At 44.3% G+C, this 20,137-nt stretch overlaps 1 protein-coding gene across 1 annotated transcript; it reads right to left on the bottom strand.

Moving 5' to 3' along the window:
• Positions 1-924: 924 nt before the first annotated feature.
• On the bottom strand, positions 925-9,489 carry PSMC3 (proteasome 26S subunit, ATPase 3). Its single transcript, XM_069965840.1, has 12 exons — positions 9,364-9,489; positions 7,647-7,730; positions 7,003-7,128; positions 6,808-6,912; positions 4,841-4,903; positions 4,453-4,590; positions 4,229-4,372; positions 4,002-4,150; positions 3,354-3,450; positions 3,111-3,256; positions 2,879-2,960; positions 925-1,145 (listed from the first exon to the last, which is right to left on the bottom strand). Exons 1-12 carry the CDS (start codon positions 9,388-9,390, stop codon positions 1,035-1,037), a joined length of 1,272 nt encoding a protein of 423 aa, XP_069821941.1. The 5' UTR covers positions 9,391-9,489; the 3' UTR covers positions 925-1,034.
• Between the last annotated feature and the right edge of the window lie 10,648 nt (positions 9,490-20,137).

Genomic DNA, 20,137 nt, shown 5'->3' with positions numbered 1-20,137 from the left:
TCGTTTATTGTGTAATAGGACCCTAAGAGTCATGAAAATACATTTTTACATGTGAAAAGTTTTATCGATCAGGGTCTGAGTGTTCAGGGCCTGACCAGTCAGAGGGTGGGCAGGTGACCTCTCCCTGCTCTATGTCAGTGTGGAGAGAAGTGCCCCATAGACTTCCATTATGTGACAGTCTCCTTACATGACACAAAGCCGGGAAAGGACTGCGCTAAGCATGACTTCTCTAAGCTCATTCTACCAATCGGTCACAGTCTGAACACCCTCTCACCGGTCAAAAGGGTTTTTTGGTTTTTTTTGTGCCTCTTTCAAAGCAAAGGCCCCAATGCAAAAAAAAAAAAAAAAATACACAGGTGCCCTCTACTGCCAACAGATTCAACGTAGAGCACCTGTTTTATGTTTCTATAGTAATCCTCCAGTAGCCATGATCCTCCAGAGCCATGAAATGCAGTCTCTTCCCTTATCATATGCTGCTACACACAGGGTATATTGCAACCCCCAAAAATAATATGAAGACACTTTCATGGAGGATATGACAATGCATTCCAGTTGTAAAAGCCTAAGGGATGTTCAGCTCAGTGCTGCATAACAGAAGATAAGTACCTGACCCGAAAGACTGGGTGACAACAGGCCTATCAGTTATAGTATGCATGTACCATGGCCCCCTACGAATGGGTCCCAGTATAATATGTTTCTTTGGGTCGAGCTGCACTATAGAAAGGTTGGAAGCCGGTGACAAGGATACTGATAACTTACCACATACACTTTTTAAGGACAGAATTTTAGGTGTTGCTCTTATTTGACTGTCAAAAGTATGGAAGTAATGGGAGGAAGACATGACCATGAAAAGTAGAGGGAATGAATCATCAAATGATTAAACACTTGATATAGAAGCACAGATTCAACTGGGAAAGCAGGATGTAGACTTAAAGAGGTCTGGTTTATTTCTTCCTGTAACATAAGTAAACAGTCCTGACACAACAAACAGTGGGACTCGCCACTGATCTCCCCATGTCGGGGTAAAGGGACATCTACGCATAGTACTGCAAATTGGCTTTCTTCTTAGCTTGGACTTCCAAGATCCCTTCCATGTAATCTTCATGCGTCAGTTCAGTGGCTCCTCTGCGCAGAGCAATCATACCCTACAACAGAAGAGCACAGGTCAGAGACATGTAAGAGACAGAACCAAATCATCCAGAAACTGCTTCTCTTTTATTCCCAGACCATAACTGGTATCACAGCTTTATGTGAATGGGAAAGGGATGCAATACAAGAAACAGTCCATGAAAACAGGCAATGTTTCTGGGGAAAATAAATCAGACCCTATTTTCTTAACTCAGATGATTAAAAAGAAACTTGTATATACAGGAATATGTATATATCTGATTTTCTAATGTCTTTAGTTAAAATTTACCCTTCAGAGACAACATGCTTAAGGTGTGACCGTATTATCTGATAGAATTGACATAAGGATCTATTAACATTTCCTGTCCACAGGAACACAAAAAAGCTTTGCATGAGAGGTTTTGAATCAAGCACCATCATCTTCTGACATCCTGACTGCGACTTCCGCCCTCTCAGTGAAGGTGCAGCAGTGCTTGTAATGAGCTGCTCCTTCATACATTTTTCCTGTACAGCCATGGTCCCAGTCACCTACTGTGGGATGAACTACAGCACAGCCCCATTCATTTCAGTGCAACAGCGTTACAGTTCTCTGCATAGCAGCTGTTCAAAGAATAGGTCAAAGGGACTTGATTTTTTTTTGTTCTTGTAATCGGCAATCAAAGACACAGATCACAAGACAATGTTATGGCACATCCCTGCAAAATGCCATAACATTCTACATTGAGAATACTCTTTACAAGTGCCAGAACCATTGCATATAGCTCAATAATAATCTCAATTATTTAAAAACATACATTTGTAGCCTGTGTCCTTAATTGGTCTGAGAATAGTGTCAAGGAGATGTGGCCTATCACTTCCTGAGTCATAGCACAGATACATGTGCTGTGAGCAGTCCTGCCAGAGTGACAGATTCACTTAAACATCTGTCAGGAAATACTACAGGAGCAACATCTGTGGTTCTGAAGTGACAAGAAACCATATTGGCAAAGGAGTAACAGTCTACTAATCTACTACTAATTCTCCCAGGCAGACACCTCTCCAGATCCCTGTCAGTAGGTCCTTCCTTTCTGTCCTAGAGATGAAACAATGAGTGACCTCTGCAGCAAGGGTACTATAACAGGAAAATAGAATAAATAATAATATGCTGCAGAAGCATTAAGCATTGCTTACCCAGTTCTGAAACTACCAAACATCTATTTGTTTTGGGCTTAGTTCTGTATTTGGTGGTTGTACTTCCTGGTTGAGCAGATGCTCAATACTACAATTCCCAGAATGCTTTGTTTCCCCCTCAGGTCTTCATCACAGTCCTCCCACTATGCCTACTGCCCTTTCCAGCTATGGATTTTAGTGTAGAAATGCTATAAGATTTCCTGTCAAAAATACACAGCATTTGTACTGTGTGTGTGGCCATAACCCTAATTTCACCTTTTAACACCATGGCTAAATGCATATGGGATAACATCTAAGGCAAAGCTGTATAAAACTGATGCTAATATTACTCACGGGTGTGTAACAGTTTCTGACGGTTCTTAGTACAGAATATAAAGTACTATTTGGCACTAAGACACTTCCCTGTACTTCACTTCCCATCAGTGAATCCATTTAAACCTTTCCACCCTATAATGGCTGGGTACAGAGACCAATACGTTATCCTGAACTACACAGCAAATGCTGACACATTGCTTTTTATGTAAAGAGGTGGTAAATAAGAGTCTTTTTCCTAGCTGAAGTTATATGTTACAATACTCACTGCCTCCACACACACAGCTTTACATTGTGCCCCATTGAAGTCATCAGTACAGCGTGCAAGTTCCTCATAGTTTACATCAGTGCTGCAAGAGAAACAAAAGGTTTTAATGTCATTATTTAACCTGTTTTTAGATGTTATGGGCCAGAGCGTCACCAGTCGGCCCAAAAGGAAAAAAAAAAATCATATTTCAATTACTACTGTTCTACACAACCACTGAAATTCTGATCTATACCTAACGTTCATTTTGCGGGAATGAATTTGCATGATTCGGGCACGGGCTTCTTCATTGGGCATTGGGAATTCAATTTTCCTGTCGAGACGTCCTGAACGAAGGAGAGCAGGATCCAAGATGTCTACACGGTTTGTAGCAGCAATCACCTGTGCAACAATACATGAAACATTAAAATTCTGTAAACATGAGGACAGATATAAAGATGTAATATAGGAAGTACAAGCACAAGAGATGAATTTGTACCTTAACTTGGGTGTTGGGCTGAAAACCATCCAGCTGGTTTAAAAGCTCCAACATAGTCCTCTGCACTTCTCTGTCTCCAGCCTTTTCACTGTCGAACCTATAACACAAAGGGACAGAGTTCATCATATCACCAGCTTTGATTGGTATGAGGACAAGGTATAGGTATTCAAGGTACCAGATATATGTTACATGGGATTGTTTACTAAGGGCAGTACTAGTCTATATGTCCTTTTAGGATGTAGCCACCATAGCTTCCTCTATGATGTCCATTAGCACAAATAATGGGCCATGACTGTGCTAATTCTCTAGGCTATCTATTTATGGTTGGCATGGGCCTAAATTTCACCAATCTAAAGAATGAAGGGGCCAAAAGTGCTCATGTAGCTTCTGCACAGCAGCACCGCAGTTGGTGCCATTTGCTTGAATAGAGCAGAATACAGTTTCTTGCACAGCTGAAATACCAGGATGCCATTGTGCAGAAACAAAGTATTAAATCAGTGCTGTGGCCCCTTTATTATTAGAAACAGTGGGGTTCCCAGAGGTTGGATCCCTAATAATCATGAAATGATGGCATATTCTAACAAAATATGCCATAATTTTATACAATGGGAATACTTCTCTAACACAATGCTAAATACTACAACCAACCTTTTTGTACCAATGGCATCCAGTTCATCAATAAAAATAATAGATGGAGCTTTCTCCTTGGCCAAGGCAAAAGCATCCCGGACTAGCTTGGCTCCATCTCCGATAAACATCTGAACTAACTGGGGACCAGCTAGTTTCAAGAAAGTTGCCTGAAAAAAATTGCAAATGTCAATGACAACCCGCTTCTATCTTTCCACATTTTCAGACCATGTCCATGTGCTACCTACCTTAGTCTGGGCAGCACAAGCTCTTGCTAAGAGGGTCTTTCCTGTCCCTGGGGGTCCATACATGAGCACACCTTTAGGGGGCTGGATTCCTAAATTCTCGAACTTCTCCTTGTGGTTCATGGGTAAAACAATGGCCTCTACCAGCTGTGTCAGAAATATTTGGTGGTCATTACAGTGTTTGCATAACCACAAGCACCAATAAAGTCAATTGCTACTATCAATACCTCTTGAATTTGCTTGTCAAGACCACCAATATCACTGTATTGCTCGGTCGGCCTTTCATCCACCTCCATTGCCTTAACTCGTGAATCATATTCTGTAGGCAAGGTCTCCAGGATGAGATAGGAATCCTTATTCACCCCCTGAAAGAACAGAGAAAGCCTTGGTTATACCTATGTTGCCGCTCATCCTGCAAGAATATCAAAAGAAAAGAGAAGATGTTTCCTTCACTCACATGAGTTTCCAGGTGTCCACTTTACTACATACAGTAATATAAAGCCCCTTTTACCCCATTACTGCCTTGTATAGTCTCCAAATATGCAAAGTTTCCAGTATATACTATACACTTACACTAAGGTCCATTTCATTTCATTACCAAAGTACTGAACTCACCACAAGATCTCCAGGTTTTAGCTTTTCAGCATCCACCAAACCAATCACTGGCAAGAAGTACGTCTGGTGGAGAGAGAAAAACATAGTCAATAACTACTTTAAGGCCTATCGTATAGTGCTAAAATGTATTTGTGGCACAGCATGTTGTTGTTTCTTCCCCCCACAGGGCTTTAGGTAACACTAATGGACTATATCTATAACGAGGGGACATCCTCCATTTCTACAGGAAATTAAGGTTTCCACACCAGCATAGAAAGGGATTCTTTATTGTAAGAGCAGTGGGACTTGCTATGGTGAACTCCAGACAAGAGCTCAAAAGTGGCCTGGATGCATTGAAAAATATAATATTAGAAGTTCAAGGTACAAGTTTGACCGGGACCTAACATGACAGATGTGGAGTCAAAAAGGATTTTTTTCCCTTAAGATAAGGAAAATTGCCTTCTTCTGGATCAACACACAACTGCATGGATGTATGTTTTCTCAACCTTACAAACTATGTTACTATGCAACCAAGTTATAGATATGTTCCACATTTCTATGTTGTCTTTGTCACATTTTAACCTGCGTAACTATACTTAAAGAGGACCTGTCACCCCCGTGCCGGGGTGACAGCTCCCGACCCCTTGCTAGAGCCCCCTATACTTACCTGATCAGGCCGGGTCCCGCTTCTTGATCCAATCCGGTGACGGAGACTTCAGCGCCCGAGGCACGGCGCGCGCGCTCCTGAGATGAGTCTGACGCTCCATTCATTCTCTATGAGCGTCGGACTCATCTCAGAAGCGCGCGTCACCGGACCGAATCAAGAAGCGGGACCTGGCGCGATCAGGTAAGTATAGGGGGCTCTAGCAGGGGGTCAGGAGCCTGTCATCCCGACACAGGGGGGTGACAGGTTCCCTTTAAATGGGGTTTCCATGCAAAACTGATTGATGGCCTGTCTTCAGGATAAGTCATTATCGATTATAAGATTATCGATGTGTTGCAGACACAAGACATCCCTGCCTATCAGCTGTTTGGGTTAGCTGCAGTAAATATAGTGTATTAAGCAAACAGCCTAAGCTCAATACGTTCTGCAGTGTGCTTGCTGGGTTACTGCAACTTGATTTGTAGTAAATGAGAGTTCAGCTGTGGTAATAGCCACTAAATAATCTACAGATTGAGAACTCCAGCTCCGTACACTGTGTTTACATCTAGTTTCCATGGATTGTCCAAACAGCTTATTTGGACAATCTTAAATAATTTAAATAATTTAACTAGTACCACACCAAACGTCGATGTATATAGGCTCAACCTGACCATCCTTTTTTATAAACACCATCTTAAAATACAAAGATTATTATACTGTGCTGCCTAATGTCACACTATAGATACGACACCTGTCCAAAAACAGCAGCAAAAATTAAGATCTGATAACATTCAGGTACAGATGGAAGATAAGAGAAACTCTTCCTTTCCTTGCATTTTGCCAGAACATTTTCTGTGGGTCCCCCCTCTGCTGCAGGTACAGTGCTGATACCCTCTACCTTATCCTGCCCTAGATTAGGCTAGATCGCTGCTAGATCCCTAGTGTTTGCCTACCTTTAATCCAAATAATCTGCAGTGAAACAGCTGTACTCCTCTCTACCAAAGTGCATATTTATGGAATAAAGCTTTGATGAAAACTACTGGTAAGTGCCACAGTTTTTCATTCTTAGTACTGAGCTTGAGTGATGACAGCAGTGCCTGCTCTAATCCGCTGACTGTGTTTCTGATCAGTGGAGGTTGGGACTCCCCTCCAAACCTGATCATCAAAATGCATGGTCACAAATTGATACTGGTGAAATTATCATCACAACACTTTCCGATTCTAGTAGCGAGAGTCATCGGGCTAGGGCCATGTGATGTCTGAGAGGGTATAATTGTACAACCTGAGCAAACCAGCTACAGAGTGTCTAATACACAGATGAAGTGCCTGTCTTCTATGTTGTTACCTGTCGGGTAGATGTTTTTATTACTGCGCATTTTCCCTTTCTCTGTGAATCAAGATCAATGTTGGCTCCATCTTCTTCTTGGTCATTAGGATCCACATCTAGCAGCTGAGAAAAAAAAATCACTGTATTAGATTCACACAAAGCTGGCACATTGCAGCTTAATAAGCAGGGGTTACTAGTTCATTAACATCATACCTCAATAACATTGGACACCAGATAAGGGAGAGTCTTATTCACTTTGATTTTCTCACTGTTTTCTTTAATTTTGTCTTTCATGGCTTGTAACTCGTGTGTCACGCGCAGAACCTCGCTCTTCATGATCTGTAAAAGTAAACCAGTAGCAGGTCATATAGGGAGGAAGTGCCAGATTGCATAGTTAAGTCCACTAAAGAGGCTAAGAATGTAATTTAAAATAAACTCCAAGCAGGTGACTAACATACATTATAAAGTTATATAACTTTGTAACGTGTGTTAGTTAAGGGGGGAAAAAAAACGCCAGCGTTGCCCTTTAACACCACTGCTATCGCCATGTATAGGAATGTCTGAATTAGTAATATATTGCTATAATGCTATTGAGGCCAAATCGTGGACATCGATTACAAAAACAAAGTCCAAATTGCCTTCTTCAGTCATCTTGCATCCAACAAAAATACAGAAAGTGATCAAAAAGTCTGCTCACACAAAAACTATATAATAATAACTACAGATCACTGACAAGAAAAAAAACAAGCATCATACAGTTCTGAAGACTAAAATTACTATTTAATCACAGCTCATACTAAACAATATAAACTATCATTCCACTATAAGATATAGAGTATGGTAAGTGTAGGCCTTACCTTGATCTCGCTGTCCAGAAGTCGTGTTCTCTGGATAATCTCTTCTGTGGACATCTTGAGGACTTCTTGTCCCACCCCATCCTGCTGTAATGTAACAGATGGAAAGGGAACATCAGTCCTACAGCACAGCGTTACCTTATATACTAGAAACTTTCAGCTAAAGAAGAAATCTATGTAATAAATAGAGATGAGTGAACCGGGTTCGGGTTCGAGTCCATCCGAACCCGAACGTTCGTCATTTGATTAGCTGGGGCTGCTGAACTTGGATAAAGCTCTAAGGTTGTCTGGAAAACATGGATACAGCCAATGACTATATCCATGTTTTCCACATAGCCTTAGGGCTTTATCCAACTTCAGCAGCCACCTCTAATCAAATGCTGAACGCTCGGGTTCGGATCGACTCGAGCATGCTAGAGGTTCGCTCATCTCTAGTAATAAACTGTAGAATGCATCTCGGCTATTTCTGGTCAGGTTTGGAAGATTAACAAAAGTGAAAGGTGTTCCTGCAGCCCTGTTCATATGCTTAAAGCATTGTTGTGATTCGTAGTAACTATTCATATGTTATCAGACATTTCAAAAGTTCTCGAACACAGCTGAGACCCGCTGCCATCCTGAGATACAGCGGCATGCATCTCTCTCCGGCTCTCCAAATCAGCACGTCAAAAGTTACTACATACAACAGAGATATACACATTGCATTATAATGTACCTGCCCTGAGGCAGTACGCCCCAACCTGTTGGTTTCTACTACATATGTGCACCTTGTTTTGCCGCAGATCCAAGCAGTGACTGGCCTTCTATGCCACAGACTATAACCTGCGTGGAAATATTTGATGTGTGTGAACAGGGCTGCACGAACACCATTTACTTGCACCTAATCTGTCTAAAAACAGGGTTAAGCCCAACCCCGGGTCCTTTCATTCTGATTAAAGATATCCAGTGTAACAGGACAACTAGCTGTGGGACCCCCACCATTCATTAGAAGGGACGTCCTGTGTCCACAGAAGAGGTGCAGGTGCACCTGGCCGACCACTGCTTCATTCATTCTCTATGGGTCTGGCAATGATCCTAGGTCAAGCATGTGTTCATTCCAACTGGGGGACACTGAACCGCCTTTCTAATAATCAATGCTTGGATGCACACTGATCAATTACGTATCAGACAAGCCCTTTAACCTTCACATTAGGAAACATATTGGCACTCTCATATACTTGATCCATTGGCTGATGGTAAATAAATATATATTGGTTTACACCTACAGACTCTTCACACAGAAGCAAGGGCATTACAGTGTCTCTCTAGTAAAGAGCAGTGAGTGCACGTTGATTCCATTCACTGACAGCAAGCAGAGATCTGTGATTCTTTCATACTAACAGGTGACACTCATGGCGGCAGTCACTTATATTATATCACTATGGAGGGGACATGAGAGGTTACAACAAAGGGCTGATGGTGGTCTGCCAAGCAGAACACAGAAAATCCCCCACAATAAAGACAATACTGGACAAGCACAGGCAGCCTGAATGCGATCAGTGACTATGGGATCGGTCACTGTGGATCAGTGTAACTGTAGCAGCATGACTGCAGGCTGCCTGTGACTATCACACACTGGGCACAGGGCTGGCACTTATAGGAAGCCGCTCACCCAGTCCCAGAGCCGAAGAGAAGGGCGCACCAGTCATGGCGGCCCCTCTCACCCTTATACTCTCCTTCTTACCTCGGTTTCATCCCACACAGACGACATGTTTACTTCCCTTCACAGGCCGGGTGATTTCGCACTATCACCGCCGGAAGTAGAGGGATAGACGGTACTGAACACTCGACTTCCGGTGTAACCTGCAAAGTCCTCCACCGCCGTTCTGCTGTTGTGAGTGCCGTACAACGCCGGAAGTCACATGACCAGGCAGACAAATTGCTGACTGTTGTCTGCGGTGCCGCCATTTTGGGTAGTGGCAAAAGTGATTGATTGTGAAATAATGCGATTGTAGCCGCAGATGTATGAACAATGGCTCTGTGATAACGACACTCGGTTTATTTTTCTCTGTCTAGGCCTATAGTGCCGGACTAGAAGAGGGATTTCATTAAAAAATTGCCCAAAAAAACAACAAAAAAAATAGAGAGAAAAAAAATATATACATTACCACCAAAAACAGCGCCACTCTTGATCATGGTTTGTGCATGATCAAGTGTCCCTCTTTTGGAGGGAAGTCCCTATGTCCCTCTTTGCCCCTTACATGTCCCTCTTTTTGACCTAGGAACTAGATCTGCATTTAAAGGGGTACTTGGGCGAAAATCTTTGTCTTTCAAATCAACTGGTTTCAGAGAGTTATATAGATTTGTAATGTCTATCTAAAATCCTCAGTCTTCCAATACTCATCAGCTGCTGTATGTCCTGCAGGAAATGTGTTCTCTCCAGTCTGACACCATGCCCCTGTCCTCCTGACATGGACAGAGGTGGCAGCAGAGAGCACTGTGTCTGACTGGAAAGAAAGCGCTACTTCCTGTTGGACATACAGCGGCTGATAAGTACTGGAAGACATGAGATTTTTAAATAGAAATAAATTACCAATCTGTATAACTTTCTGACACTTTCTGATTTCAAAGAAAAAGATTTCCGCTGAAATACCCCTTTGATAAACCTTTTATGTTGCTCTAGAAAGTGTCTGGTTTGTTATTGTATAATAGACCCAACAGGCTCAGACTGGCCCACAGGGGAGCAGGGGAATCCCCCGGTGGGCCCTACCCCTTGGTGGGCCCCTGGCAGGAGGTGGGCCTCCCTGTCTGACTCTTTCTACTAGAGAATGAAAACATATTCCATGCTATACAAGCACAGACAAATATATTTAAGGTACCATGTGTCTTCTTGACCTAACAGCATCTAACAGTGTCAGCAGTTTGGAACACGCATTACAGCTGACAGAAGTCTCATAACAACAGGCAGGCAGGGGAGTGAGGGAAGATAATAAAGAAACTATACTTACCAGTCCCTGTGCCCCTGCACTGCTCTCTTTCCCACAGCCGCTGAAAGTCATTTTCAGTAATTTTCAACCAGATTCAGTTAGTGATTGGCTGAGCGGGCGATCCATCAGCCCAGTATGTGATTTTGCAGCTGGAGGAACTGCAGGAGGCCGGTGGCTATTGGATATCATTAAGGGAGATCTTCGGGGGCACAGGGACGGGTAACTATATTTTCTTTATTATGTTTCTGCACCCCCCTACCTACCTGAGATTTGTTAGTTTCATGGGACTTCTCCTTTCTAGAAACCTAAGTGGCACGTTATGCTGTTTGCATAAAGTGACTGACAAGTTACTGGTAGTGAGCTGGCATCACTGGTCACATACACAGCGCTGTGCAAAGTTGCTATACTAATGTGAAAGGTTTGGTGCTTGGTATATCTGGTGTAAGTAAGGTGGGCCCAAGAATTAAATTCCCAAGTGGGCCCAAGGTACTCCAGTCTGACACTAGCTGGGCCAGTGCTCCCCCTAAAATCCATAGGATAGGGGATAACAAGCTAAAAAATATTTCTTTTAAATTAACTGGTGTCAGAAAGTTATATAGATTTACTTCTATTAAAAACCCTCAAGTCTTCCAGCACTCTACTTATAAGCTGCTGTATGTCCTGCAGAAAGTGGTGTATTCTTTCCAGTGTGACACATTGCTCTATGCTGCCACCTCTGTCCATGTCAGGAACATACTTTGGACGGTTCCTGACATGGACAGAGGTGGCAGCAGAGATCACCGTGTCAGACTGGAAATAATATACCACTTCAAATTACAAATTACAAATTTCTGGTACCAGTTTTTTTTTTAATGATTTCTTTTTGTGGAGTATCCCATTAATACTGTGGACTATTTTACTTTTAAACAACTTTACACTGTGATCACTGATTTCCTATGAAAGCCTGGGAAATGTTTTACATGCCACCCATACTGCTTGTCTTTACTCTGTTGGATTTCCAGGTAGGGATATCCTTCTTCTCTATTATTTTCAGCAGCTTTATTTATAACTAGAAAATGTACCCGGCGCTGCCCGGGTATAAAGTGTCAGTGTGTTAATTAGATTTGTTCTAAGGTGCCCAGGAGGCCAAGCTAAAGGTATTGTTTCATCTGAGTTAATCAGTGGAATTAGTGTATACCTGTAGTGCATAGTTGGAGGGGTTCTGTATACCCACAATGTATAGTTTTTAGGGGTCTCGCATATCTGTAGTGCATAGTTGGGGGGGCTGCATACCTATAGTGTATAGTTGAGGGAGGTCCTGTATACCTGCAGTGTACAGTTGGTGAAGGTCCTGTATACCTGTACTGTATAGTTTGGGGGTCCTGTATACCTGTAGTATATAGTTGGTGCTGTATACCTGTAATGTATAGTTGGTGGAGGTCTTGTATACCTGTAGTTTATAGTTTGAGGGTCCTGAATACCTGTAGTGTATAATTGGTGGAGGTCTTGTATACCTGTAGTATATAGTTCGGGGGTCCTGTATACCTGTAGTAAATAGTTTGAGGGTCCTGTATAACTAAAGTATAGAGTTGGTGGAGGTCCTGTATACCTGTAGTGTATAGTTTGGGGTCCTATATACCTGTAGTATATAGCTGGTGGAGTTCCTGTATACCTGTAGTATATTTGGGGTCCTGTATACTTGTAGTATAGAGTTGGTGAAGGTGCTGTATACCTGTATTATAGAGTTGGTGTAGGTCCTGTATACCTGTAGTGTATGGTTTTGAGGTCCTGTATACCTGTAGTGTATAGTTTGGGGTCCTATATACCTGTAGTATATAGTTGGTGGAGTTCCTGTATACCTGTAGTGTATAGTTTTGGGGTCCTGTATACCTGTAGTGTATAGTTTGGGGTCCTGTATACCTGTAGTATATAGTTGGTGGAGGTCCTGTATACCTGAAGTATATAGTTGATGGAGGTCCTGTATACCTGTAGTATATAGTTTTGTGGAGCTCCCGTGCACTTGTAGTGTATAGTTTTGGGGTCCTGTATACCTGTAGTGTCCTGTATACCTGCAGGGTTGTATTTACCCGTATGGCAGTGTTATTCAGTCACAGTGTGTCGGTATTGGTCATGTCTGGTATGGGGGTGTTATCCAGTCACAGTATGGCGGTATTGGTCAGGTCTGGTATGACAGTGTTATCCAGCACAGTATAGCGGTATTGGTCAGGTCTGGTGTGGCGGTGTTATCCAGTCACAGTATGGCGGTATTGGTCAGGTCTGGTGTGGCAGTGTTATCCAGTCACAGTATGGCGGTATTGGTCAGGTCTGGTGTGGCGGTGTTACCCAGTCACAGTATGGCGGTATTGGTCAGGTCTGGTGTATGGAGGTGTTATCCAGTCACAGTATGGCGGTATTGGTCAGGTCTGGTATGGAGGTGTTATCCAGTCACAGTATGGCGGTATTGGTCAGGTCTGGCAGTGTTATCCAGTCACAGTATGGCGGTATTGGTCAGGTCTGGTGTAGCAGTGTTACCCAGTCACAGTTTGGTATACCTGTTGTGCCCTGTATATACATGTACTGTATGGATGGAGTAGGGGGTCCTGTATACATGTCCTGTATAGTTGGAGTAGGGGGTCCTGTATATACATGTACTGTATAGATGGAGTAGGGGGTCCTGTATACATGCACTGTATAGATGGAGTAGGAGGTCCTGTATACATGTACTGTATAGATGGAGTAGGGGGTCCTGTATACATGTACTGTATAGATGAAGTAGGGGGTCCTGTATATACATGTACTGTATAGATGCAGTAGGGGGTCCTGTATATACATGTACTGTATAGATGGAGTAGGGGGTCCTGTATACATGTACTGTATAGATGAAGTAGGGGGTCCTGTATATACATGTACTGTATAGATGGAGTAGGGGGCCCTGTATATACATGTACTGTATAGATGGAGTAGGGGGTCCTGTATATACATGTACAGTATAGATGCAGTAGGGGGTCCTGTATATACATGTACTGTATAGATGGAGTAGGGGGTCCTGTATATACATGTACTGTATAGATGGAGTAGGGGGTCTACCAGTTATTACTGTGGATGTTGTGAGGCAGCTTCCCTAGCAACCATTGCTCCCTGTGAAAATGAAAGCAGTAATCCTATTGGTTGCTAAGGCTCCAACTGCCGTGTCTGCTGCAGCTAATTATATCACCTGTGTTTGCAGTGAGGAGATTTTCCCATTCATCTCTATGGGGCGCCTCTCTTTCCCCTCCCCCTCCCCTCCTGTACATCTGGCGGGGACGGGACCTTCGCAATAACCTTCCCGGGCACCCAATGTATCTGTGTGCCAAATTTGGGGTCAAACGGTTCAGGCGTTTGGAAGTCTATAGAGGGCAGACAGACAGATAGACAGACAGACTTTGATTTTTATGATATAGATACTCCTTGGCAGCCCTTTCCACATACAATTACATCAGATTGTCAGCAGTCTCCTTCATGTAAACAAATCCGCCGTATATAACCGTATACCAGTGGATTCTAAACTGAGTGACCAGAAATGCTGGGAATTGTAGTGTACAGAGATGTCAGTGAACCACAAGTGTCCCTTCAAGAAGTTGGGAAGTATGGAGGAAGGGCGGACTGCAAAGCATTATGGGGAAGCTTGTTGTCATTTGTTTTCAGTCATCATCATCATCATCATAAACTTTACAGCAATGGAGCATCTTTATCATACGGCCACAGACAAAACATGGTCTGATTCACCCATAGCAACCAATCACAGTTCACCTTTCAAATCTTAACAAGCTCTTTAAAAATAAAGCCAAGCTTTGATTGGTTGATATGGGCAAGTTAAACTGTCTAAGTTGTACATGGCAACCAATCACAGTTCAGCTTTTATTTTGCCAGAGTAATTTGAAAAATGAAAGCTGAGCTGTGATTGGTTGCTATGGACCACATCAAACCATATTATTTAGTGTTCTTAGTGTGGCCTAACCATAAGCTGTTTGCTTGGTCAAAAGTGTGTTCAATGACCTCTGCAGTAAAGTGCATTGCCAGTCATTAATGGGTTAATGCTTCAGATGTGTTTACCTGCTGTAACCATGGCAACCGTGCACTGTGATGACAAGCGCTTATGTCATAATGAAGGTTCCATAAAGCAATGCACCGCACCCTGATCAGTGCCATCTTGGATGCGCCAGAGGACCTTGAGCTTGACTACTTTACTGCCCCCTACCCTTGATGTAATTTGGAGGTTCTAGCAGGGGAAGAGGGGTGGTCTGCTTTAGACTACCCCTTCATCGAGTCTACACCTAGAAGAGATACATCTGCCTGCCTAGCCATCAATAAGGTGACATATTTCAGCCAGATCTCTCTCAGATCCACTATTTTATATTTATAGTATGATATTACCCTCTAAGCCCAGAGGAGGGGCAACTCACTTGCCATGGCTCCCTCGAGGTTTCCCCCACAGGGGGTTTTTCCTCGCCTGAGTGCTGGAGAGTGACTCTTCGTAAGTAGGGGGTCTGCCATTTTCAGTGTCATGTAATTTTAAATAAAATTGGCACCCTTTGACACCTGATTACAATGTGTTGTGTCTTTATTGTGTGTTTTTGGTTGAACTTCTTATTCTTGGGAGTTGGGGATCCGTCAAGTATTGCAAAGTGATAGAGCTGGACCTCTGCCTGCTACACGATCTATCACTTGCACAATAATCGCAAGTAGGATGGAGCATGTATGTGCGTATCCCTGGATTAAAGGGGCACTCAAATATTGAAGAAAAAACATGCATTGCAAGGTTTATACCTATATCTGCAAGCAGGGCCGCTTTAACCAGAGGGCACATGGTGCACGTGCACCGGGCCCACTGGTTAAAGGGGCCCCCCCGAGCAGGCCGGCCGTTGCTATGTGCGACCAATGCGGTCGCACAGGGCTCCGGCCACCAGCCTGTCAGGTGGGAGCGCCATGGATGGGTAATCTACTTACCCCTCCATGGCGCCCCCTGCAGGGCCCCCCCGTCCGCCGCTGCCCCCGCCTGCCCGCTGCTGCTGCGGCGCTTCAGCGCTGCAGCAGCAGCGACACTGACAGAGAGAGAGCCATTGGCTCCCTCCCTGTCAGTCACTCTTGTGGCCGTACTTCCTGCGGTCACAAGAGGCCGCACTCTCCCTCTAGCGCCCGACGTCACTGGAGCGTCGGCGCGAGGGTAAGAGGAGTGCAGCCTCTTGTGACTGCAGGAAGTGCGGCCACAGGAGGGAAGAGAAGAGGAACGCGTGGACTTAGGTGAGTAACAGTTTGTTTTTTTCAATGTTGTATGGGAGGGGGAGCTATATACTATTGGGGAGCACAGGGGGCTATATACTATGGGGGGCAGAGGGGGCTATATACTATGGGGGAGAACGGGGGCTATATACTATGGGGGAGAACGGGGGCTATATACTATTGGGGAGCACAGGGGGCTATATACTATGGGGGGCAGAGGGGGCTATATACTACTGGGGAGCACAGGGGTCTATATACTATGGGGAGCACAGGGAAGCTATATACTATGGGGGAGCACAGGGGGCTATATAGTACTGGGGAGCACAGGGGGCTATATACTACTGGGGAGCACAGGGAAGCTATATACTATGGGGGAGCACAGGGAAGTTATATACTATGGGGGAGCACAGGGGGCTATATACTATGGGGGAGCACAGGGGACTATATACTATGGGGGAGCACAGGGGAGCTATATACTATGGGGGAGCACAGGGGAGCTATATACTATGGGGGAGCACAGGGAAGTTATATACTATGGGGGAGCACAGGGGGCTATATACTATGGGGGAGCACAGGGGAGCTATATACTATGGGGAAGCACAGGGGACTATATACTACTGGGGAGCACAGGGGTCTATATACTATGGGGAGCACAGGGGTCTATATACTATGGGGGAGCACAGGGGAGCTATATACTATGGGGGAGAACAGGGGAGCTATATACTACTGGGGAGCACAGGGGTCTATATACTATGGGGAGCACAGGGAAGCTATAAACTATGGGGGAGCACAGGGGAGCTATATACTACTGGGCAGCACAGGGGGCTATATACTATGGGGGAGCACAGGGGGCTATATACTATGGGGGAGCACAGGGGGCTATATACTACGGGGGAGCACAGGGGGCTATATACTACTGGGCAGCACAGGGGGCTATATACTATGGGGGAGCACAGGGGGCTATATACTATGGGGGAGCACAGGGGAGCTATATACTATTGGGGAGCACAGGGGGCTATATACTATTGGGGAGCACAGGGAGCTATATACTATTGGGGAGCACAGGGGTCTATATACTATGGGGGAGAGCACAGGGGGGCTATATATTATGGAGAGCACAGGGGGGCTATATACTATTGGGGAGAGCACAGGGGGCTATATACTATTGGGGGAGCACAGGGGGGCTATATACTATTGGGGGAGAGCACAGGGGGGCTATATACTATTGTGGGAGAGCATAGGGGTCTATATACTATTGGAGAGCACAGGGGGGCTATATACTATTGGGGGAGAGCACAGAGGGGCTATACACTATTGTGGGAGAGCACAGGGGGGCTATATACTATTGGGGGAGAGCACAGGGGGGCTATACACTATTGTGGGAGAGCACAGGGGGGGCTATATACTACTGGGGAGAGTGCACAGGGGGGCTATATACTAATGGGGGAGCGCACAGCAGGACTGTATATAACTAGAGGAGCACATGAGGGTCTATATACTACAGGGACACCTTAAAACTATGGAGGCACAGAGGGGTGTAACTATGTAGGGGTACAGAGGGTTGTAACTACTGTATAGGGGTACAAGGGACCTAACTACTGTATGTGTTGGAGCCTAAAATATTTGTCTGGCAGATTCTGGAGAGAAGATTCACAGCCAGGAGAAGACTTCAAGGTGGCCCAGGCTGGCTGGAGAGAAAAAGAAAAGGTGACAGACTCTGATCAGAGAAGACGCCCCCGGTGAGTCACTGGATGTAACTGCACTCTGTTATAGGGTTGTAGTGTTAGGGGTCATGATGTGGCGGTATTATGTAATGGTATCATTGGTGATATCTTTCTGTTTTGTTTAGTGCAGTTTTTATGTAATATGTAATCACTGTATGGTGGAAATAGTGTTATAAGGTAACTACTGTATGTATTGGGGCTCTTGATACAGTGTGGGGGCAAATTCAGTACATTATACAATGTGCCAAAAGGGAAGGGGGGGGCCACTCTTGAGGGCTGTGCACTGGGCCCACCAATGTATTAAAACGGCCCTGTCTGCAAGGCTGCAAGGACAAAAGGTAGCACATTATTGCAACATGGACACCACCATAAATATACATCATAGTGTATATACACAACCCAGTGGCTCTTGTGTGTGTGGGCAGCATCAGGGGCAAGGTAAAGTATTTCACCCTCACACACACATAAATCCAGGTGTGGTCTAGGTAGCTCCCCCCCTGCAAAATCCAGAGGATACACAATGGAAAGTGCAGCTCTGGCCACACTCTGCATTGTGTGCTATGGTGATTTGGGATGCGGGCGCACACAGATTTCACTGCATATTTTATGTAAAAAATAGGTGACAAAATGCAAGAGCTATGGCCTTTTAAACATGAGAAGGGTTTGCGCTACAAGGGCATGAGGACGGGTATGTATACTTTCGTTATTATATTCCCACACACCCCTGCCTGCCTGAGATTTGTTAGTTACATGGGACTTCTCCTTTCAAGATACTTATGTGGCACATTATGCTGTTTGCATAGAGTGACAAGTTACTAACAGTGAGCTAGCATCTCTGGTCACATACAGTGTCGGACTGGCCCACCGGAGGACCAGAGAATCCTCCGGTGGGCCCCCAGCTCAGAACTTGCAGTAACACTGACTGACATGTCATTTCCTCTGGCAGGCCCCAGGTATCCCAGTCCAACACTGGTCACATACACAGTGCTGTGCAAAGTCGCTATAGTAACGTGAAAGGTATGACGCTGGTTATATCTGGTGTAAGTAGTGAGGGCCCCTAGAATTAAATTCCCTGGTGGGCCCAAAGTACCCCAGTCCCACACTGAGACCCAAACAAGCACATTATTCCGTCGTGTGGTGCAAGTTGGATCCTAAAAATTGTTATATTCAGATGAATCATGTAACATTATGTCTCTTTTCACACATTATGTCACACATGCAGTTCATTCAGGCCCCATACACACATCTGTAGGTGCTATGGATCTGTTTTGGGGGACATGTTCCGTGCCACAAAAAATGATAAAGCCATTGTGCGTCCCTGTCAAAAAAATGATAAAGCCATTGTGCGTCCCTGTCACCTATATGAAAGTGGGTCCCTGCCAATGTGGACAGGAACTGAAACACATTTGTAATCCTGTCCACTTCTCTCTGTTCCTGGGCATGGCCATTGGTAGATGTGCAGTCAGTACAGTAGCACGCAGGAGTATTGGCTCCAAGCAGCAGGAAAGCAATGGCAGCAGGAGAGCAGAGAGATTGGTGAAGAGGGGGTCACATAATGGCAGGATGTGATAAAAACTAGAAGTTGAAACCCTCCATAGCAGAATGCAATGTACCATTAGTCATTCAACTTCTGTAGTTTAGGAGCATGTTCCATATAAATGGATGAGGCATATGGAAAAAATGTCACAAGTTTGTTCCCATTTTTTACATCTCCATGATGTAATTTTAAGTATTTAGTATAGTTTGTCATATGTCATATAAAGTGTACCTGTTATTATAAAATAATTTTGACGTGTCATAGAGACATGCCAAAAGTTTTGATCGGTCCAGGTCTAAGTGTTCAGACCGGTACCGATCAGGCAAACGAGTTGGGAGAAGACTGCGCTAAGCACAGTCCTTTCCTAGCTCTGTGTCTCTGAGTCGGGCTCAAGTGTTACTCCATGGAGTGCGGTCCTCTCCCCGTTCAGACTCAGATGGATCAATACTTTTGGCATGTCTCTATGAAATGTGAAAAGTTTTTATAATGACATTTTAAAAAGCATCTCTCTCCCTCTGTAGCACCCAATATGTCTATGTATTATATTAGCAGCTAGAGATGAGCAATTGGAATAGAGCATGTTCGAGTTGCGCTCATCTCTATTAGCAGCCTATTGATTTCAGTGGACTACATTTCTCCAAACGCCATACATTGTATGCATGTTTTCTAGGCAGCCTTAGGGCAGCATCCACCCATCCTGACGGCGAGACTAAAATGTTGAGTGTTTGCGTTCGGCGCATGGCTGAACAGGGACATTTTCTGATGGTCGCTCATCACTACTAATGGAGCAAACAAGTTGAATTTGATTGACAGCTGGAGAGGAGGGAGACCCACTGCGATCAGTAACTTTTGCCATGTCTTTTGAAATCTGCCTAAAGAAAGCACCATTGAAAAGTGTGGGTTCATGGCACTGCTCCTATTTACCAGCACATAGGGAAATTCCATCGATAGGATATGTTTATATACTAGGGATTGTTATAGATTTTAACTTTACTATGGAATTAATTGGAGGAAATCTGCAGCGTGGGAATA

Source organism: Dendropsophus ebraccatus, chromosome 4, assembly GCF_027789765.1.
Source record: "Dendropsophus ebraccatus isolate aDenEbr1 chromosome 4, aDenEbr1.pat, whole genome shotgun sequence".
In the NCBI taxonomy this organism is placed as follows: Eukaryota; Metazoa; Chordata; class Amphibia; order Anura; family Hylidae; genus Dendropsophus; species Dendropsophus ebraccatus.
This window is presented reverse-complemented; position numbering and strand designations above follow the sequence as displayed.

Coding starts and splice junctions, on each gene's coding strand:
- PSMC3 (XM_069965840.1), bottom strand. CDS start 9,390: ATGTCGTCTGTGTGGGATGAAACCGAG. Junction 6,913..7,002: donor TGGTGTCCAATGTTATTGAG/GTATGATGTTAA, acceptor TTTTTTTCTCAG/CTGCTAGATGTGGATCCTAA. Junction 4,904..6,807: donor TAAAAACATCTACCCGACAG/GTAACAACATAG, acceptor TCTCTCCACCAG/ACGTACTTCTTGCCAGTGAT.